At 40.1% G+C, this 23,044-nt stretch overlaps 1 protein-coding gene across 1 annotated transcript in view; it reads right to left on the bottom strand.

Moving 5' to 3' along the window:
* Positions 1-310: 310 nt before the first annotated feature.
* Positions 311-23,044, bottom strand: part of LOC135881088 (deleted in malignant brain tumors 1 protein-like) — a 55,405-nt gene continuing 32,671 nt past the window's right edge. Inside the window, exons 14-21 of the mRNA XM_065407592.1 lie at positions 18,294-18,605; positions 10,371-10,406; positions 8,747-8,897; positions 8,214-8,425; positions 6,676-6,848; positions 5,573-5,961; positions 2,427-2,698; positions 311-492 (exon numbers count right to left, since the gene is read on the bottom strand). Coding sequence (XP_065263664.1) covers positions 311-492; positions 2,427-2,698; positions 5,573-5,961; positions 6,676-6,848; positions 8,214-8,425; positions 8,747-8,897; positions 10,371-10,406; positions 18,294-18,605 — 1,727 coding nt within the window. The remainder of the gene's footprint in view (positions 493-2,426; positions 2,699-5,572; positions 5,962-6,675; positions 6,849-8,213; positions 8,426-8,746; positions 8,898-10,370; positions 10,407-18,293; positions 18,606-23,044) is intronic.

Genomic DNA, 23,044 nt, shown 5'->3' with positions numbered 1-23,044 from the left:
TCTAGATTGAGGGGAGGGAGCTGGTGGGCTGGATATGGGGCTGGGGTTCAAGTCCATGGAAATGGCAGCAAATTAGAGAGTTGGGATCTAGATTCAAACTTCTCCTAGCTTCTCCTGTTATTTTGGAGGTGGGTTTTAACCTCAGGCCCATCTCTAGCCTGAATTTACCTGAACTCAGAGTGTAGTCTCATTACAGTAAGGTTTTCATACTTTCTCTTTAAAGCATGATTTGTTGTATAAAAGTTATTTAGTGCAAATGCTAGAAACTGAATCATTACATAAATGCCCTGATGCTGGTATCTTTAGTGTCTCACATTATCTCGTATGGAATCGGTCTCCTCAGTTTATTTTTCAAAAGAAACCCAACAAGAGTGAAAATAACAGCTGCAAGCACCACACCCGTAACAATAAATGGAGCCTGGGAATGATCATCAGTAGCAGTAAGTGAACCACGGGAATCCACATCTTCCTGATGTTCAGAATAGTCCAGCTCTGTAAATTAAGAGAGAGAGTTTTGGTTTCATTTTGTTCTCTGCTCTAGTTATTGCCAAAGATACCAGGACAAAGAGAACTTGAATTAAAAAGTTACATTCTAGATCAGGTCAAGAAATAAATCAATTTCACTCTATTTTATACATGACATTCTAGACACATCAATCCATCTTTATATTAGTAAAGACTATTTCATGAACTGAACCCCCAGCAGGGGGATGTTTTAGGATCAATATTAAGAAAACATAACTAGCACAAGAGCTAGGGAATGGAATCAGTTTTCAAGAAAGGTTGAGGTTTCACTTTACTAGAGATAGTCAAGGTGAGACATGACAACCACAATGCTTGAACAGTTTTGGGATAATTAAATCAGAGGCTAGAAGGAGATGGACTGCATCTCATCTTTCTTCCTGAAGAATTGATTCAATTAGCATTTTTGAGCTGGGCAGATTAAAATGATGGGTTTGAAATGTGTTAAGTAAGGAACAAATTTGTAGATGCTCTTAGCCAATAAACAAGTCCCTGATATTTATAAGGGAGTTGTTGCTAAACCAGTAAAAGCATGCTGCGCTGCTAGAAATCAGAAGTAAAATTTCGTAAAATGAAATGGAAAGTGATTTACAGAACCTTATGGTGACAATGAGCCAGCAAGGGTTAAGCAACCAGCAGGGTGAGTGACCCAAAATCAACCTTTAAGGTCATATTAGAAAAGTATTGAAATGGTAAACAGGACCATTCCTTGAAGACAGTTAACAAGGCTTTGTTAACTAGGCCAGACTTCTTAAAATGTAAACCAGTTCTATTGTTAGAGAATTAGAAGCAGATACTAATTGTATTTGTCTGTGTTTACCTATATCTTAGAAGTTTAACAATGTGATCTAATTAGCTTATAAATGCTAAACTTCGGTTCCTATCTGTAATGTTTCATTATATATTCAATTGATTCAGAGATCAAAAGGGGATATTAACATTTAAATGAAACTTGTGGTATAATAATATCATTGTCTTTATTTCTCTTTGATGTTTGTAGTAAACTACCTATGAACTGTTTGAATGGGCAATTGCCTTATGCTAATCAATGCAACTAGTTTATCTGTGTGTACATAAGAAATAGAAGTTTAGCTTCAAAGCAACAATATGCACTGCCCATTCTTCTTCCGGGAAGGCCCCTGCTTTGATGTCTGCTGTCAAGATGCTATCAGCTTGCTAGAGAACATAAAAGAAGCTTTGGGCCTGATCTTGTTTTATCTCAGATCTGCTTAAACTTTGTCAGGGGAAGTTCAAGTCACCAGACTGAGGTCTCCAGGTGTACCCTGGACTATCCCTGCAAATTCTCAGAAGAATTTGAACAAACTCTACACATGAATTGCCTATTGGACTAAAACCTATTGAACTGATTCTAGAAATACTTTCACAAACCAGCAGCTTCATCATCTCTATTATGAAATTGACCTAAGAACTTTACTCATATCTGTATGTATAATGATCTTTAACCACAGTAACTTTATTTTCTTTAATAAATCTTACTTTAGTTAATAAGAATTGGCTGTAAGCGTTTATTTGGGTCAGATCTGAAATATTCATTGACATGGTAGGTAACGGTCATGTCAATGAAGTTCTACTGATTTCTTTTGATTGGTAGAACTTTATAGTGAATAAGGTTTAAAGTAACTCTCACTATATAGACTTGGCTCTCCGGGTGGGAGACAAATGCTGGATTGCTTAAAAGAAACTGTAGTTTAGCTTCTTGGTAGGTAGTACAGAAGCAGTTTTGTTACTGGCTTGGTATTTCTAATTATAAGAATAAACCACCAGTTTGGGGGATTGTCTGCCCTATTCTTTGCGGTTTGTCCTGATTGAGCATTCTTAGTGCGGCCCCCCAGTGACCATAGTCACGCTTACACTAAACACAAGAGAAGGTTATTTAAATTTACCAGCATTCCTGTTCTTAGTGCCATCTTTCCGAAGCTGAACTGGCCCAACAACAACATCCACTTCTTCTTGGTAAGAGCTTGTATCTCTTTTGGACCTGGGTATGCAGCCCTGGTAGCATCGGGAAGAATAGTCATATACCCTGCACACCACCATTTTAAACTGCAGGTAAACTGATGTATGTTTGTTAAAAAACTTGAAGGCATTAAATTTGAAGCGTATGGTGGAGCTGTAGGGTGAATAGTATGTACCGTAGAAAGGATCTCTAACACACCTAAAATAAATAAATAAAATACAATTAGTCTTCATGCATACACACAAAAATAAATCACGGGCATCAAGCATGCCGTATGTGCAAAGATAAACATTAAAAATGCATTGACAACAGAAAGGGAGAAAAACATATAATTATATTAAGAATAGAAAATGAAAGAGGTTAAAATAGTGGCAGTGACTTCTCTGAAAGCAAAATATACAATATTGTTTTTTCCTAATTCAGCAAGGTATTTACATACATGCCTAACTCTAAAAGTGTGAGTAGTTTTACTGAACTCACATGCTTAAAGTTAAACTTGTGCATAAGTCTTTGTAGGATCAGGGCCCAGAACTGACAAGTTGCAAAGAGGTCCCCTGGAGGTGTCCTGGCAACTAATCACTGAAAAGAGCCCAGAGCTGCTTACTTATATCTCCAGGCTGCAATGTGTATGACCCCTGTAGAACAGCTGAAGCAAATGGGGCTTATTTTTATAAAGGGGGAAATGAAACCAAGATTTAAGCTCTTAAGTGAGGCTGGCCAGAAAACAACAATTCCATTTCATACATAATTTTGAAATTTGTTTTTGTTCCAATGCAGATAAAAAAAAAATTGAAATCTCATTTTTCATGAAAAAACCATATGAGAGAGAGTACCAGCGCAGAATAGCCAGGGCTGTTACCCAGGAGATGGGAGACCCAGGGTCAAGTCCCTGCTCTGCCTGATTCAGAGCAGGAATTTGGACCTGGGTTTCCCACAGCCCAGGCAACCTAACCACTTGGCCTAGGTCTCTCTCTTCGTCTCACCTGAGGAAACCCTTCCCAATGACAGTTCTGTCAGAACTGATACATCTCCATGAAACTCTTCAGCTTTGAACAACTGTTTTTTAAACAGGAAACATTTTAGTCACAATTTTTTCTACCAGCTCTACTCTGAAGGGCAGGCTCCATCTCTTTACTAATTGGTTATACAGCTCCTTGCACAATGGGGCCCTGATGTCTGATTGGGTTCTCTAGGTGCTACTGGATATGAATAATAAGGATGATAAATTCCTTCTTCCGTTCTGTGCCATCTTATCCAACTCACTCCCACTCTTCTGATTTCTGCTTTGGATGCAAGAAGCAAGAAAGTCAACACTTCCAACGACTCTAATCTCTAGTAAGTCAGCGGCAGAGGAGCTTCACAGAACAAGATTCTAGTACGTTTCACTTTCTTGTCAGCACTGACTCCCCTTAGTAAGTGCCAAAATTCCACGCCAGTGCATTCTGGTTCAATTTAACCACCATGAAAAGGAACTCAACTTATCTGTTAATACACAGCAATTATCTCAGAATAAGCTGCAGAACTGTCATATCATCAAATGTCTTTTATACAAATTTTAATAAACTCATAAGCATAAGAAAGATCACAAGGTATTAAACTTGTATAAACTGAGATTATTAAGACTGCATATTTTACTATGTTGTTTTATATTCATGCCAACACTTCTCTCACCTATAGATGGTTAAGATATGTTTGAATGTAGATATGGAAAATTTATTTCCTTTTGGGTTTTAATTTAAATAAATATGAGGTTTAAAAGATTTGGCTGTCTCTTCATTGTATGATTTTTATCAGATCATTTCTTAAAAGGGCTGTTTTGAATATCTAATTTTCATCTCCTGCAATAGCAGGGCCGGCTCTGGTTTTCTGGCCGCCCCAAGCAAAAAACAAAAACAAACAAAAAAAAACAAACGCGGCAGCCAGAACAGCAAAGCAAAAAAAAAAAAAAAAAAGCGGCCATGCCGCCCTAGGATTGGGCGGAATGCCGCCTCCCACAAGCTGCCGCCCCAAGCACCAGCTTACTCGGCTAGTGCCTGGAGCCGGCCCTGTGCAATAGATAGGGGTTTTTAAACTCTCATGCAGGTGGCTTTTTAAAACTTAACTTCTGTATGTCCTGCAGCTCTAATGCTACCCTAGCTGAATTATTTTGAAATTTCACTCTTATTCCCCATTATTTATATATAATTAGGATTGCACCAATAAATAGTCATTGACAATGGGACCTGCTCATGGAAGACTTGTACTTTCATACCCAGAAAGGTGTAGAGTCTAACAATGGAGAAATCTACTGAAATTCTGGCAGGTAAAGCTTAGAAACATAGGAATGGCTATCTGGATGAGATCAGTGATTTTTATTTTCTTACCAGATCTAAGGATCTAATTTTTCAATAATTCTTTTATCTGACTTTTCCACAAGAAATGGCCAGATGAACAATTCTGGGTCACCTGAGTGACATTAAAATTCTTAAGTGTCACTTGCAAAACACAGAACACTCATGAAAGGAAACTGAAAGGATTAAAAAAAGTAGGAAAAGTACAGAAAAGCAGGAAAAATGAGTCATTTGAACCAAACATTGAATTACAGTAATTTGAAATAACATTTCCAGTATGCTACCAAAAAAAAAAAAAAAAAAATAGGACTACAAAAGAATGATTTTGTTTTCTTTAAAAATGGAGCAGAATATTTTTAAAATACAGTTGAATTCTATAGACAAACTATTTGGGCTGAACTCAATTTTGATGTGGGCAGGTGAAAATTCACTGACCTCAGCGGAGGTTGGGGTTACACCTGTTTACATCAGAACTGAATTTACCTCTTTAGTTACTATGTTACATCTTTGAATGGAATCACTGATACAGAGTTGCATCGTCTAAATGTCATTTCTATTGTTTCTATTGATTTTTTTCATTTTTTGCCAGGATTTGCCAAACAAGTTTTTTTTTTAATTAGTTTAGTGGCAAGGAAAACTGAAATTACTTCACACTGGCCCCATTCAAATTATTGCATAAACAAAACAGATACAATATTTCATGCACAGTTTCATTGTAAACCATCGCTGGGAAAGTCCTTACCCGCTCCTGATAATGTCAAAGGTTACTGTTGTAAAATCATTGGGATCGGGTGATGCAACACACGTGTCCAAAAACAACACCAGATTTGGGTCAGAGCTGTGAATTGAAGCTTGAAGGAATAAATTCTGGTTCAAGTCAACGTAGTATGGAGAATCATACACTGGCCATGAGAAGGATGGTGATTTATAAAATGAAATGGTCACGTTGTATCTGCCGTACTGAGTTTCATTGACTTCAGTAACATCCTCAGCAACATACATTATTTCTATCCATCTATTTTGGAGCATTTTGCAATTGATATGCAAGTGAAGATCTTTTTGCCTTTTGATTGTGAAACCAGAAGAGATTGCTTTGATCAAGTTGGAATAGATGATAGTGTTGTTGTTTCCCTGTTTGACACATTAAATACACAATTATCTAATGTTGTCATGATTTTGCCTGAGGTTACAATTACCATTATACTTACTAAACTTTTGATCCGCCCATAGAATAACACACATTTAAAAAGCGTTGTTTCAGTATTTTGAAAAGAAGTGTGACTTGTGTTGTGAATAGAAATGACCAATTTAAAAAAACTTTGTTGGCTGTATGATACAGTGATTACACTGAGATGTGAAAAATATTTTCTTTGAACCCAAACACAGCCAAGTTAGTTTACATTCATGCAAAGCTTTGAACATGTAATGCACAAAGGTCCTGATTCAGCAAGGTACTTAGAGTTGTGTTTAATCTAAAGTACTATAGAAGTGAATGCTTTAAATTGGTACCTTGCTGAACTGTGGCTTATGTAAGTGCCAAGTATTATTACTATTCATGAACATCAGCTCATGCTAGAAAAAAGTCTATGAACATGGGTTGAGGTTGTTCACGTATCTTCCCTGTCCCCCAATATTCCCCATAAAGTCAATCTACAATAAGTGATGTGTTCCCTGCAGGCAAGGGAAGGACAGATGAGAGTGTAAAGTGAATCTGAACCTGCAGTCGTTGGTTCACTTCTAACGCCTGTGAACCACAGCAGGTTTCTGTTCATGACCCTTTTCAAAATAAATTCTGCAGTTTGGACAGACCTACTTACACAGGTTGCTAAAAATTCAACTTCATACCTCTCGTCTTGTCCCACAGCCATTGTATGGGATGTTGAATATAACATAGTTTGATGTAATGTTTGGTCTACAATAAGGGTCATTCAAGCTGACATCCCATGCATTGTAACTATGTGAGCGGAGATAGGCTCTGTTAACAACTGCATGCATGTATTCTGGCAAGCACAGAAGAGCTAGTGGGTGGATAAAACATACATTATTAGTGCGTACAGGCATACAATCATAATTAAATGTTGCAACCTATACATATGCAGTTATCTACTCTGTGTGTAGGTTGGGAGAGGGGAAGGGGTTCAACATAAGCCAAACCACATGATTTTACTATCTTACGTCTTAAATATTGAATGATGCACCAGGGCCCTGTGGGTTTTGGCTGTGGATTACTATTACTATGAAAATCTGTAAATTATAACTTCTCTTCCCATGATCAGAGAGAGTCTCCTCAATGAATCACAGTTACCATAGTAGAAAAAATTTGTGAGTCAAGTAAAAGTCCTATTGACGTTGCTTGGAATTTTGCTTGAGTAAAATTAAGAACAGTATTAGCAGGGCCATTATTAAGCAAATAAAATGAAGCGTTTCAGTACTTCTGGGAAAGAATTATCTAAAATGCAATGGGAGGTGAAGACAAAGGTAACAGTAAAGTAAAGAGAAATTGGTGTGTTTGTTGACAGCAATTTATGGACCAGATTTTGCTATCTTGAATTATACTGATCAGCCAATGGAACTAACCAGTTATGTTCTATTCAATACGATCAAGGGTTGCTGAATCAAGGGTTTGCATGTATGGCCTTACATCTGTCATATGGGGTTTGGAGCTACATGTGCAGAGGCTGAATAACATCAAAGTGATAGTCACTCATTGGGGACTGGATCCTGTGGTCTTTACTTGGGCAAAATGCACATTGAAAACAATAGGAGTCTTGCCTGAATGAGTGCTTAAGGATCAGGCTTTGTATAGCTGTGAAAGGTGTTCTAGTTCACTTGTGGGCACCTGTGTAGCTGAAGACATGGACAAATTGCAGGGAATTCAAGGAAAAGCATCACAAATGCAAAAGGAAGTGGAGAGAATGATTCTAAATATAAATAATTCTAATACTAAACATGTACCAGCAAAGTGCTAAACATTGAGCTCAAATAAATAATAACTAATGAGTTGGGGAGAGGACATGAAATTCACTCACGCTATATAAAGAGGAATGCTTGCAATGAGAGTTTTGCCTGCATCAGGACTAGGATCAAACCCAGAGAGAATGAACAATTAGGTTGTACAAAGGGCCATAAGTAAGAGTAATGAGACGATGTAAAGAAAAAGTAAATTAAGGCTGAATATTAGAGAAAATGTCTAAAAATAATTACTTTGATAATAACAAACATTGAAAGTAATAGTTCAATAATCCCACAGTATGAAAGATGACAGTGAGTGCTTGCTATACTGAAGTGGTTCAGCAACATTAATAATTAGTTATTTAACAAATAAAATCAGTAAATAGGCTTGTCTGCTGAAAAGCGAAGTTCTGTATTAAACATGAACTTACTAGTATTCTGATCTGCTGGAATGGTGTAATAGGCAGCACGGAACCCTCTGTTTGTTATACTCGAGTCACTGTGAAATCGAACTGTCATCAAGTTTGAGGACGATGTATATGTGAGATAGGAACCATAACAAATTTTCCCCAGTAAAGGAGAGGTATAGAGTGGCCCATCATATATCTCAATATAATCATACCGGCATGTACCACCTTCTGTCCTGGGGAATAAACACAAACATTTTGTAAACTATTTTGTGAACTCCTGTTTAACTAGTCACCACAAAATCTCAAATTAAACCCTTCAGTCTGCAAGGTGTTTGTGACAGATTGTCTTCATTTTGCTTCCTATGTGGTACCACCAGGACTGAACAAATAACCACAAATAAAACTATATTCATACAATTTTTATTTTAGGTTTACTGGTCATTTACAAGTGTTAAGCCCTTTTGAGAAATGTCCTTGAAATGGAGAGGGTACCAGTTTCAAAATTCCATGATTTTGAACCCATGAATTGCCTGGGAAATTAGTGCCTTACTTACGCTATATCGCTAAATGAAAGTGTTACACGGTAATTGCTCACTGCTTCTATTTCCCACACACAATCTGCATTGTTTGGATAATTCCCAGGATAGAACGGGCTTTGAAATGTCCCCGATGAATACTGAAGGACGCCACCACAAGTATATTTTGCTGCAGAATAAAATGTAAGAAAAGAAAATATATATGAGTCATTTATATATACTTTTGCATATATTTGTATATGATTTATCAGTCGAAGCCAAAACCTGCTGAAGTTCAAGGAAACTTCAATGAGGTGTTCTATGATCAGAATCTAATCCTGAGAGGTGTGGAGCCCATTCAGTTTCATTTAATACTCTCAAGATTAAGCCCTAAATGTATATAATTGAAGACAGAAAATATGGGCCAAAGAAAATGTTCAGGGAAGAAAGATTATGCTTTTTTTCTCCGATAATGTTATGTTCTTAATTCAGGTTGGAAGTAACTTTTTGAAGAAGCACCTGGTGCACTGGGAACAAAAATTATAGTCTGAATGAAAATAGCGTCTACAGCCAACTTTGGAATGTAACAATTTTTACTTAATGCAGAGCTTTAATTGACACATGGCTTAAGAACATAAGAATGGCCAGACTGGGTCAGACCAAAGGTCCATCTAGTCCAGTATCCTGTCTTCCAACAGTGGCCAATGCCAGGTGTACCAGAGGGAATGAACGGAACAGGTAATCATCAAGTGATCCATTCCTTGTCGCCCATTCCCATCTTCTGGAAAACAGAGGCTAGGGGCACCACCCCTGCCCTGCTTATACAAAAAAGGGAAAAACAACAAGGACTTTCATTATCTTGTTGAGCGATGCATAGAAAAAAATATTGGATTTTTATTTTTCCTCCTGTGAAGCACACAGAAACTGAGTTTAATTGCATGTATTTGTTGACTGGTAACTCTGTTTTATTTGTCCCGGTGCTGCTCTCGGGGGCCCAAGTCCTTCTGATCGAGGCACAGCCCATGGACGGTGTGAGGCCGGTAGCGGCCCCCGGCACGCCGGGACCAGGTCTTCTTGGAGTCGGGTTGCTTGGGAATGCAGCCCAAAGCTGGTGGTAAACTCCATCTAAGGCTAAATACTGGCATGAGACCGATAGTCAACAAATACCATAAGGGAAAGTTGAAAAGAACTTTGAAGAGTGAGTTCAAGAGGGCATGAAACCATTAAAAGGTCTGTTTTATTTGATCCACCTATTGCCCCAATCTGCAAACATTCATGTACATGCTTATTTCTACTGACATAAACAGTTTCATTCAAGCCGTGGGGACCAGTCACATTAGCCAAGTTAAGCACATACATACGTTTGCGCATTATTGGGGCTTAAGTGTTTCCTTTACAGTAAAAATACCGAAATATAGTATCGTACTGTACTACTCTATCCCTATTTAGAAATGCTAGTTGCCAAAAGAAAGAAAAAGTTGATATTCAAAAAATGTATTGCTTTCAGCCTGAAGACAGCTTGCAGAAGGTTTATCACCATGCCGTCCTTATTTCCTGTCTAAGGAATCTGATGCCATTAATATGTGAATAATTTGTGTATTATAATAAGTGAATAGAGAAGACTACAACATACAAATAAAGAAGTAAAATAATTCTGAATTACCTGTTGAAGGCAGCCACGTTGGAGTAGTAGTAGAACCTATTAATACAAATCGGCAACATCTTTAATAGAGACATATATAGTTTTTGAATAATGTGCCATATCCATGAAAATGCCAATAAATCATAAAACTAAATTGATAGTATAATTGAATGAGTACAGAAGAGAGAGAAAGAATGGATGAAAATTAGAAAGGGATAAGTAGGTCAGTGGATGGAGAGATGGGGAAAGAGATGGCAGGCGGTCTGGCTGGCAAATCATGATACTAAAGAATACAAAGCAGGCACCCATTGTGCAAATAACACTAACTATATTTCTAACCAATTGTCTAATTCACAAAGCTGATAAAAATTTAGCTGTCTGCATATAATTACTGCAATGAAGAAGACGAAGGAAACAACAGTGTTAAGAAATACAATGGTTATGTTTTAGGACCCAATCATGTAAACATGCATGCATGTGAATCCCTACCATTGGAGGCTTTGAGGAGTGGATTAGCTGGATATCTCTCAGGAATGGTCTAGGTATACTTAATCTTGCCTTAGTGCAGAGAGTATATACTAGAGGGCCTCTCGAAATCCCTTCCAGCTGTACATTTCCAAAAATAATTCTCCTATCCTCAATAGTCCCATTTAAAGCAATATGAGTATTCAAATGAATATTCATGTGGATTAATTATTATTGGGTTTTTTTGTGCTGCTATAGCACCTAGGACCCTCAGTTATAGACCAGGACTCCTTTCTGCTAGGCCCTGTTTAACATTTTAAATGACATCTCTCAGTACCGTGAGAAGATGTTGGCTAAAATGTTTTATTTTTGTGTGTGTCCCCGTTGGCTCTTGAAAGAAATTCATCCAATGAATGTATTTTATTATTGTTAAGAAGAGGGATATTTATAATTAGAGCTGGGCAAAAGATTTCTGGCAAATAGTTTTTATATATATATATTTTTTGCTAGAATAATGATCAGCCTTCAAAAATCTGATCCAAGAGTAGTGCAGGTTTGTAGAAACTGTGAGGATACTTTAAAATCTTGTAATCTATTTTTTAATCAGTAGAGGGCGCTCAAACTCCTCAACATATCTAAAGCCCATCAATTCAGTCATTTCTCTCTTTCAGTTTTCCCTGACACTTTTGCTTTTATCGCTCACAGCCACTCCCCTCTGACCAGCAGGGTAGAATGCCTAGCGCAAGAGGCTCCATCATCTCTCTTTAGTTTACACCGTGTGGTACAACTTAGTTCTGCCAGTGACTCCTGAACCTGGAGCTATAGATGCTCAACTAGATGTGCTCAGGGTGCGGCCGCAGCCCCTGGCTTGAAGTGGTTTCCATCATATACAGGGTTTACAGTTTGGTTCAATGGCTCTAAGCACCCCCACTATACCCATTGTTCCAGCACCACTCCCTGGTACCCCTGTTTGGGAGCAGTAATGCTGCTGTTTATTGGATTGGCAAACACTGGGAAAGAGAAAGATATCTAAACAAAAAATGTTAAAAAGAGATAATTACCATGTGTTATTGCATCTGAAAGATAAAAGAGAAAGACAGAGGTTAGTGATTTTGATTTTTTTTTTAACATGGCAATGTTTTACCAATATATATATATAGAAAACAGTGCTTAAATGTAAGCAAGGAAGTAATTTCACTGACTTGTAACCAACATGTGATTGAAGTTAAGCATGTGCGGAGGTGCTTGGCAGGATTGGTGCCATCAATATATTCAATCTTGTGAGGAAATCCTTAATATTCAGAAATGTTCTAAGGATATTAACTATCAGTTCCATGCACCAATGAATTTCAAGTCAGGCCATCTAAATGATGCTGAGGTTATTCCCAAGGATTAGAGTGGGCTGATCATTTTTAGACTATACAAACCATAAAAATACATATGGGCTTATTCATATTTCTAATAATTTTCTATCTATTAATCTGATGCTCACTGAAGTAAGGGACTCTTAAAAAGGGACTTGAGCAAAGTTCATTGTGGACAGGCAGTCCCTGCACTGCGACTAAGAGTTCTGTTTAAAGAAAGATTGCTATGACAGAACATGGTATGGTGCTTTTCTGATGTGTACATAAAAGGGATGACACCACAAAGCTCATTTTCACTTGCAATTTGTGCTATATTCTAATGAATTAAGGACAAGCCACCATGGTCAAATTCATATAAATAAGGTAGCATTTGACCAATAAGTGATTCATAGAGAGATTTCTCTACAATTGATGCACCTTTTTATAGCAAACATTTGAAGGTACAGGTCAAGTTAAGTCTGTCATGAAAGTAATAATAATGACATCACCGCCAAGTGCTTATGTAGCACTTTTCATCATTAGATCTCAAAGCACTTTACAAAAAAAAGAAGTAAGTATTCTTATCCCCATTTTACAGATGGAAGGGAGAGGTAAAGTACTTTTTAAAAAATTTCTGGTGAGCAAGTGAAAAGGCTGGATTGAGCTCAGTTAATAAATTCATGGGCAGCTTATAGTGCAGCTCTGCTCTGAAAAGTGATTCCATCCAGTTCCATAGAACTGGACATAGAAGAAAGAGACTCTACAGCCTAGTGGTTGGGGCACTCACCTGGTGTGGGGAAACCCAGGTTCAAGTCTCTGCTCCAAGGCAGAGCAGGGACTTGAGCCTGGATCTCATATGAACAGCCAGACTGGGTCAGACTAATCGTCCATTTAGCCCAGTATCCTGTCTTCTAACAGTGGCCATTGCCACATGCTTCAGAGGAAATGAACAGAACAGGGCAATTTCGAGTGATCCATCCCTGTCCTCCAGTCCCAGCTTCTGGCAGTTGAAGGTTTAGAGACACCTGGACCGTGGGGTTGTTCCCTGACCAATGGCTAATAGCCATTGATGGACCTATTCTCCATTAATTTATCTGATTTTTTTTAACCCAGTTATAATTTTTGCCTTCACAACATCCTCTGGTAATGAGTTCCATAGGTTGACTGTGCATTGTATGAAGAAGTACTTCCTTCTGTTAGTTTTAAACCTACTGCCTGTTAATTTCATTGGGTTACCCATGGTTCTTGTGTTATGTGAAGGGGTAACTAACACTTCCCTATTCACTTTCTCCATATCATTCATGATTGTATAGACCCCTATCAGATCCTCCCTTGGTCGTCTCCTTTCTAAGTTGAACAGTCCCAGTCTTTTTAATCTCTCCTCATATGGAAGCTGATTGACATAGGTGCCGGAACTAGAGGTGTTGCTGCACCCCCGGCTTGAAATGGTTTCCATGATATACAGGATTTACAGTTTGGTTCAATGGCTCTCAGCACCCGCACTATAAAAATTGTATACCCCTGCTGATCGATACCCCTAATAATTTTTGTTGCCCTTATCAGTACAGTAGCGTAGTTACCGCTAAGGGCCACATTTCCAAAACATAGGTTCTACTTGTCTGTGTGTAAGCTTTCTGCCTGCACAAACAGTCCAGTGTGTCAAGAATGTAGCAAATGTGGTAGGCAAGCGTTTACCTGCGTGCATGCAAAAATGCTAGCAACTGGCACTTATGCAATGAGAGGTCGGGCTAGTGTGGACTGAAGGACTGAGACACTTTCAACAAAGTGTTTTGACTGACAGCCAAAAGGTTATATTACTAGTACAGTCTAACTTTCCCTCCACAGACTGGTGGAGCACAGCAGCTGCCTTTACGCTTTTATTAAAATCTATGAGCGACAGCCATATGTATCTACTTTACTGGGAAGAATTTGTGCTGGTGGCTATCACACATTTATATCCTATTCAAACAGAATGAATGTTCTGTTTTCAAGCAATGGCAATTACCAAAATACAGGATATAATGCTTCTTGTTACTCTTTTCAATGCAGTAAGAACAATTACTCATAAATTTGTCTCAGACACTCTGATTAGCATAGAGAATGGGATGAACCAATTATTTAGGGTTGGCATTCTTTCTGTTATCCATTTTTATTTCTTCTTTGACAGTAGACAGTATAAGCAATTTCAATTAAATGGGCAAGTTTTACAATAATGCATAAATGGTTAAGGAAAAATGAGGGGATTTGTGTGTTCCAAATGTAAACACAGTATGAAGTTACCCATACAAATATGGGGCCAGACCCTCAGATAATATGAATGCTCCCTCTCCTCAATCAATGGGGAAAATAACATTGAGTGACTATAGGGGAAGGAGGCAGCACCCAGGAGGTGGGGGTAGCAGGCTGGCATGAGATAGCATGTGTGGCTGGGAAAAGGGGGGCTATCCCCGAGGTCCGCCACCATCTCCATTGGATGGAAGTGAGGGAATGGGCTAGCTGGTTGGCTCTCGTGCCCCCCCCCCTTACCTATTAGGCTTACCCAGTCTTTTCCAAAAGCCTCTTGCTCCAGCCTCCCCTTAGTATGTGTTGTGTTATTTATGATGCTGATTGATCACCCATTATGGGATCAGGAAATAATTTTTGTTTGTTGGACCAAACTGGCAAAAGGTCCAGTGGGATTTTTTTGCCTTCCTTGCAGCATCGTGGAGGCACAGTCACCTTATTGCGTTAAGACTTAAAAACGCTTACTATTGGGAAAAGCAATATTGTTTTAGCACAGCAGGTGGAACTATGCTGATTTAGCACAACCATCAGGTCTATGATGTATTAAGTAATTCTTATCTGACAGGTCTTTATTTGTTAAACATGTATGAAACTGTGCATCTAAAAAGGACTAGACTGCCTGTTAAATGTTGTTTTTGTTAATTAGTTGATACCTTTTCTAAGTTATTGAACTCACTTAGAACCACGTTCAAGTCAACTATATTTAGGGATGAGGAAACACCATGTGTCTAATATTGTCTCATATCAAATCTCATGCCTCATGCATGCAAAAAGCCCTAAGCGCAGTGGAACCACAGCACAAGTGAGATACCACAGAAAGACCATGCAGGGGAACTCTAAGACCTCTACTTTCTACAGAGCAATGCTGTGGAAGTGTGGAGAGGCCTAAGCAAATCCCTTGCTCACAACGAGCTGACCTGATGTTCGACATGACCCTTTCCTGATCAGTAGGTTGCCAGGTGTCCGTCTTTCCACTGGAACACCCAGTCGAAAAGGGACCCTGGCGGCTCATAAAAAGTCTGGTTGGCGCGGGCTGGCAGGCTCCCTACCCAGATCTGTGAGGCTCCCGAGAAGTGGCTGGCATGTCCCTCCAGCTCCTAGGCATAGGGGAGGCCACAGGGGTTCCGTGTGCTGCCCCCACTCCAACTGCTGGCTCTGCAGCTCCCATTGGCCGGGAACCGTGGGCAATGGGAGCTGTGGGGGCAGCGCCTGCAGGGGTGGCATCATGCAGAGCTCCTGGGGCCTTCCCTATGCCTAGGAGCTGGAGGAACATGCCGACTGCTTCTCGGGAGCTGCCTGAGGTAAGTGCTACCCAGAGCCCGCACCCCAAACCCCCTCCCATATCCCAACCCTCTGCCCCAGCCTGGACCCCCTCCCTACACCCCAAACCCCTTACCCTCGGCCCCACCCCAGAGTCTGCACCGCCAGCGGGAGCCCTCACCCCCCTGCACCCCAACCACCTGCCCCAGCCTGAAGCCCCCTCCCGCACCCTGAACCCCTCATTTCTGGCCCCACCCCAGAGCCCACACCCCAAGCCCAGAGCCCGTACTCCCTCCCACACCCCAACCCCCTGGGTCAGCCAGGAGCCCCCTCACACACTCCAAACCCCTCAGCCACACCCCCTAGCCCAGAGCCCCCTCTTGAACCCCAAACCCCTCAGCCACACACCCTAGCCCAGAGCCCCCTCTTGCACCCCAAACTCCTCATCCCTGGCCCCACCCCAGAGCCCACACCCCCAGCCAGAGCCCTCAACCCCTGCACTCCAACCCCCTGCCCCAGCCCCCTCCCACATTCTGAATTTCTTAGCACCACCCCCCAGCCCAGAGCCCCCTCCTGCACCCTGAACCCCTCATTTCTGGCCCCACCCCAGAGCCTACAGCCCCAGGCGAAGCCCTCACCCCCTCCCACACCCCAACCCCCTGCCCCAGCCTGGTGAAAATGAGTGAGTGAGGGTTGGGGAGAGCAAGCAATGGAGGGAGGGGGGATGGAGTGAGCTGGGGTGGGGGCCTCTGAGAAGGTGCGGGGCCTGGAAGGGGTGGAGCAGAGGGCAGGGCAAGGGTGTTCAATTTTGTGTGATTAGAAAGTTGGCAACCCTACTGATCACACTGACTGCAAAGCTGTGGTCAACTTCATATTACTTCACGTGACTCCTCAAGGATATTTCTGTCAGATTGAGGTTTGCTTTCCTAAGCCTAACTATGCAGTCTTCATTAGCTGGCAGGATGATAGAAAATTTTTAAAAAATTGGAATTTTAGGAAACTGGCAAAAATAGGAAGAAGCTCTGACCCTGATGTATAAGAATCCCCAGGGGAAAATGGAAAATAAAAATAATATCTGCAGAATATAAAATTAACTCAGATTTATAATCATAATACTTTACATTTATATAGTGCTGTTCATGTACGGATCTCAAGCTAGTTTACATAGAAGGAAAGTATCTTTATGCCCATTTTTACGGATGGGGAAACCAAGGCATAGTGTGACTTGGGACACACAGGAAGAAAATCAAAAAGCTGCGAACAAAAATCAGATATTTTAACTCCCTGTGCCATGCCACTTTGGGGCTCATTGAAAGTTTCAAATATTTTGGCTTTTGGTCTGACCCTAAATGATTTTTTCCCAACTTTCTGAAATTGCTAATGAATCAAAATATCTGTTATTTGGCTTTTGGTCTGACCCTAAATGATTTTTCCCAACTTTCTGAAATTGCTAATGAATCAAAATATCTGTTATTTGCCTGGATGTACTTATAAAATTTGTGCAAATGACATCAGAAGCTGCACGACTTTCCTGGAAGATGTTATGGTTCAAAACAAGTAGAGCAAAACTTTGAAAACACCATGTTTGTAAAATCTTGTTAAGGGTCATCATAAAATATAGTAAAATGTGCTTGACCCTCACTGATGTAATGAAGAAATTCCAAATGAATTTACCTTTCATAATGACAAAAAGATTAGTACTTAAACTTAAATAGGTCTTTTCATGTCTGGATCTCTGAGTGCTTCATGAAGTTGAATAAGTCTCATTATCCCTATTTTACTTATTAGATGACTGAGGCATAGAGAAGCTAAGGCTTTGTCTTCACTACCCGCCGATCCGGCGGGTAGCAATCGGTTTATCGGGGATCGACTTACCGCGTCTAGTGAAGACGCGGTAAAATCGATCCCTGATCGCTCTGCCGTCGACTCCGGAAATCCACCTCGGCAGGAGGCGGCAGCGGAGTCAGCGGCAGCGCGGCAGCGGTCGACTTTCCCGCTAACTCACCGCTAGGTAAGCCGACCTAAAATACGCAACTTCAGCTACGGTATTCACGTAGCTGAAGTTGCGTATCTTAGGTCGGACCCCCGCTGCAGTGTAGACCTAGCCAGAGTGGTATGGCAGAATCAGGAATAAACTCTACATCTCCTGCGCCCCATTTCCATGTCCTATCCCAACGGAACCATCCTACACTCAAAGGAAGTGAAGTTAACAAAATTGAAAACTAACCCATGAAAGTAGGGAGTGCCCTTTGGAACTTCAGACAGATAACTTAACTATTTGACCACCTTTCATTTGTTTGATTTTCTTTTTGTTTTGTTTTGATTGTTTGTTTCATGTTTTTAAATCTCTTTATTCTATGCTAGCACAATCACATTCACCAGGGAACTAACTGGCTGGCTGAAGCAGGGAACCAATGTTTGAGGAAGTAGGAAAGTGGCCTTTTTAGTATAGGATTTAGTATACTTCCAAAAACTGTATTTCATATTTTGAAACCTTTGCAATGTGACTTTCACAAACATCTTCGAGATGGTCAAAAGCATATTCTGTGCCAGTTATTCACCTGCAAGAAACCTGCAAACTCTTGGTATTTACCTGAACAGATGACACCGGCATCTTCATGATGACCACAGTTATGAGAGAGCCATCCTGAATGAGGACAGTCCCATAGACGGTATTCCCATCCTCTGCACCTCACATCATCCAGAACAATATTTCCTGAGCCTTGACCGTAACAGGCACTGGTCTTTGCTGCAACACCAGATCCACATCCAAGTTGCCTGCATACAACATCTGCATCATAGAGATCCCAGGAATCATCACAGACTGTTCCCCATGATCCTTGGTAATAAATTTCAACACGACCTTCACATCTGCTAGATGAATTCACCAGTCTCAATTCCAGCCCTAAAATAGATTCAATAAAATTATTATTAGCATATTAGTCAGTTCTATTTGCTGGTATCTATCACAGCCACTCCTCTCTGGCCAGCAGGGTAGAATGCATAATGCAATAGGCTCCACCATCTCTCTTTACACCAACTGGGCAGTACAAATTAGTTCTGCCAGTGACTCCTGAACCTGGTGCTATAGGTGCTGTTTATTGGACTGGCAAACATTGGAAAACAAAGAAATCTAAACAAAAAATGCTAAAAAGAGACAATTACCAGGTATCATCGAGCCTGAAGGATGAAGGAGAAGGACGGGGTTAGTGATTTTTTTGCTTTGGTTTTGGCATTGTAACGTTTTACCAAAAATATATAGAAAACAGTGTAACTGTAGTTACCTTAGTGCAAAGAGTAATGAATAGGGTAGCCCAGACACAATGGGTTCCTGAAAGCAGCATAGCACCCTCAAATCACTAACTTCTGGGTGAAAGAGAGGAATGCAACATTTGACCTCACTCCTATCCATGCACATTTTGACCAATAAGTGATTAATAGAAAGTTTTCAGTGCAATTGATGCATCTTTTGATCAGAAGCATTTGAAGGTGCAGATCAGGTTACTTCTGTCATGAAAATTATAATAATGATAACACCACCATTAGACTTTTTTATCAATAGATCTCAAAGCAACTTACCAAAAAGGTAAGTATTTATTGTCCTCATTGTATAGATGGAGAAAATGAGAGACAGAGGGGGAATGTAGTAATTTAAAAAAAAATTTAGTGAGCAAGAGAAAAGGCTGGATGGAGTTCAGTTAGTAAACTCACTGGACCTAGCTTATTTCACTTATAGTACAGCTCTACTCAGAAAAGTGATTCCACCCTATTCCATGCTTATTGTCTCATCAATTACCATATCAAACGTACTCAAGTACCACCAGGCTGGAGAGCCCCATTTCTGCAAACATGCTTAATTCTGCTGACAGGAATAGTTTCACTGAGGCCATTGGAATTAGTCACATCAGCCAAGTTAAGCACATACATACGTGTCTGCAAGATTGGAGCCTAAGTGCTTACTTTAAAGTATAAATACCTAAATAAACTACTACAGTACTACTGTATCCCTATTTAGAAGTGCTAGTTGCCAAAAGAAAGAAAAAGTTGATATGCAAAAAATGTAGTGCCACGAGCCTGAAGACAGCCTGCAAAAAATACAGAGATTTATCACAATGCTGTACTTATTTTCCTATCCAAGGAATCTGGTGCCATTTATATGGGAATTATTTGTGTATTATAATGAGATAATTGAGAGGACTACAACATACAAATAAAGAAGTAATAGAATTATGAATTACCTGAAGGCAGCCATGCTGTAGTAGTAGTAGTGGGAGCTATTAATACAAAAGGAGATCAATACATAAATTGGCAACATTTTTAATAGTGAGAGAGAGACTTTTAGAGTAATGTGCCAAATTCAAGATAACGCCAATAAAATAATAACCAAATTAAAAGCATAACTGAATGGGGGGAGAAGATAGATGGAGAGAGAGAGAGAAAGGATGACAATTAGAATGTGGTAGGTAGACAGGTGGATGGGGAAAGATGGCTGGATAGACATTCATGACACTAGAGAATACAAAGCAGGGACCCATCTTGCAAATAACACATAACTATATTTCTAGCCAATTGCATTATTCACAAAGCTGATAAAAAGCTAGCTGTCTGCATTTCCTCTGATTACTGTAATGGAGACACTTACTTAAAAGAAGAGGAAGGAGAAAACAGAGTTAAGAAATAGGAATGTTAACCCTTTGGAATCCAATCCTGTAAACATGCATGTGAATCCCCACCATTGGAGGATTTTATGAACAGATTACGTGAACATCTATCAGGGATGTTCTCGGTATAGGGAAAAAACTAGATGGCTTCTCGAGGTTTCTTTCAGCCCTACATTTCCAAGAATAATTCTTCCCTGCTGATTAGTACTATAAAAGTCAATATAACTATTCAAATGAATGTTCATGTGGATTAATTATTATTGTTTTTATTTGTATTGCTGTAGCTCCTAGGAGCCCCAGTCAGAGACCAGACTCCTTTGTGCTAGGGGCTGTTTTACATTTTCAATGACATCTCTCAGTATCACGAGAAGACATTTGCTAAAATGTTTGATTTTCTTGCATGTGCCATGTGGCTCCTGAAATAAATATGTCCTAGGAATGTATTTCTTTTGCTAGGAAGAGGGATATTTATAATTAGAATTGGGCAAAAGATTTTTGGCAAATAGATTATTAGCATTATGAATGACTCTCTGAATTGCCACTATGAATAGTCATTGGGAGAGGGGCAAAGTGTAAGAATGACTCTATAGCAGGGATCGGCAACCTTTGGCACGCGGCTCGCCAGGGTAAGCACCCTGGTGGGCCGGGCCGGTTTGTTTACCTGCCGCGTCCGCAGGTTCAGCCGATCGCAGCTCCCACTTGCCGCGGTTCACCGCTCCAGGCCAATGGGGGCTGCGGGAAGCAGCGGCCAGCACATCCCTCGGCCCACGCTGCTTCCCGCAGCCCCCATTGGCCTGAAGTGGCGAACCATGGCCAGTGGGAGCCGCAACCGGCTGAACTTGCGGACGTGGCAGGTAAACAAACCAGCCCGGCCTGCCAGGTGCTTACCCTGGCGAGCCGCATGCCGATCACTGCTCTATAGGCTGGAGGTTCAGACGTTCACTTAGGGCATGGGAGACCCAAATTCAAAGTCCCTGCTCCAATGACTATTTAATTATTTATACATAGTAGAACAGCTAGAACAGGGGAGACTGAGAAAACTCTGTATCAGGACATCTCATAGCTCGGTGGCCCGGGCATGCTTCTGAATCATGGGATACTCAAGGCAGAAAGGAAATTGAACCTGGGCCCAGCTTTATTTGTAATAGTCAAAAGCCTACACCAAGAAAAATGTTTTCTGGGGGTAAAATGCTTCTTTATGTGTGTTTGTACAGTACCCAGCACAATGAGGCCCAGGGCTCTGAGCACTGCAGAAATATAGCTACTAAACAATCACAGTCATTTGACCCTACACTCTGAAGGATCAGAGATGCTTACAGCTGCAAGAACTACTCTGTTGTGAAGTCTCATGTAATGTTTCTTATGGAGCTTGCTGTGCCATTTTACTTTGCTAGAGTAACAGTCAGTCTTCAGAAATCTGATCCACGAGTAGCTCAGGTTTGCGGAAATTATCAGTGTAGTTTAAAATCTTGTGGTCTATTTTTAAACATTGGGGCCCCTCAGACTCTTTAGCATAGATAATGCCCATCAGTTCATTCATTTCTTTCCTACTATTGTCCCTGGCTCTTTTGCTGATATCTATGAGAGCCACTCTCCTCTGGCCCTCAGGGTAGAATGCATAGTGCAACAGGCTCCGCCTTCTCTCTTTACACCAGCTTATATCGGCCAATAACTCCTGCATCTGGTACCCCTGTTTGGGAGCAGTAATGCTGTTGTTTATTGGATTGGGAAGCATTAGGAAAGAGAAATAAAGTGAAACAAAAATGTTAAAAAGAGATAATTACCAGTTGTCGTCGACTCTGAAAGATAAAAGAGAAGGAGAACAGAGGTTAGTGATTTTTTTTTTTTTTTGGCATGGTAATGTTTTACCAAAATAAATAGAAAACATTGTAGCTGTAATTATCGTAGTGCCAAATTGGGCAGCAAAGACACAGAGGTCCCTGAAAGCTGTACAGCACCCTGAAGCCACTAAAATCTAGGTATTGAGAGGAATGCAATTTTAGGCCTCAATCCTATCAACACACATGTATAAACACAAGTTAGGAAGTAATTCCATTGACTTGAAACCAATGGATTAAATGTGATTAAAGTTAAGCATGTGCTTAGGTGCTCGACTGGATTGGCGCCTATGGAACTGTTCGTCTTCTGAGAGATCCTTAATATTCAGAAATGTCTAAGGATATTAACTATTAGTTCCATAACTTCCATGTCAGGGAATCTAAATAATGCTCAGGTTATTCTCAAATATTAAGTAGGGCTGAGCATTTTTATAGAAGATACAAACAAAAATATACACGTGGGTTTATTCAGATTACTAATCATTTTATTTATTTGATGCTCCCTGAAGTCAGGGACATCTAAAAATGGATTTGAGCAAAGTTTAGTGTGAGCAGGCAATGTGTTTATTTCCGTACACTTGCTATCCCAGTCCTGAATTCTGTTGAACTAAGAGTCCTGTAATAGAAAATTGCATGGTGCTTTAATGATGTTGACACCACCAAGCATATTTTGACTTGCAATTTATGCTATATTCTAATGAGTTAAGGACAAGCCACCAAGATCAAATTCACATAAATAAGGTAGCAATTTTAACCAATAAGTGATTCATAGAAAGATTTCACTGCAATAGAAGTACCTTTTCATCACAAACATTTGAAGGTACAGGTTAAGTTACTTCTGTCAT

The sequence above is a fragment of the Emys orbicularis genome, chromosome 7 (genome assembly GCF_028017835.1).
Source record: "Emys orbicularis isolate rEmyOrb1 chromosome 7, rEmyOrb1.hap1, whole genome shotgun sequence".
In the NCBI taxonomy this organism is placed as follows: Eukaryota; Metazoa; Chordata; order Testudines; family Emydidae; genus Emys; species Emys orbicularis.
This window is presented reverse-complemented; position numbering and strand designations above follow the sequence as displayed.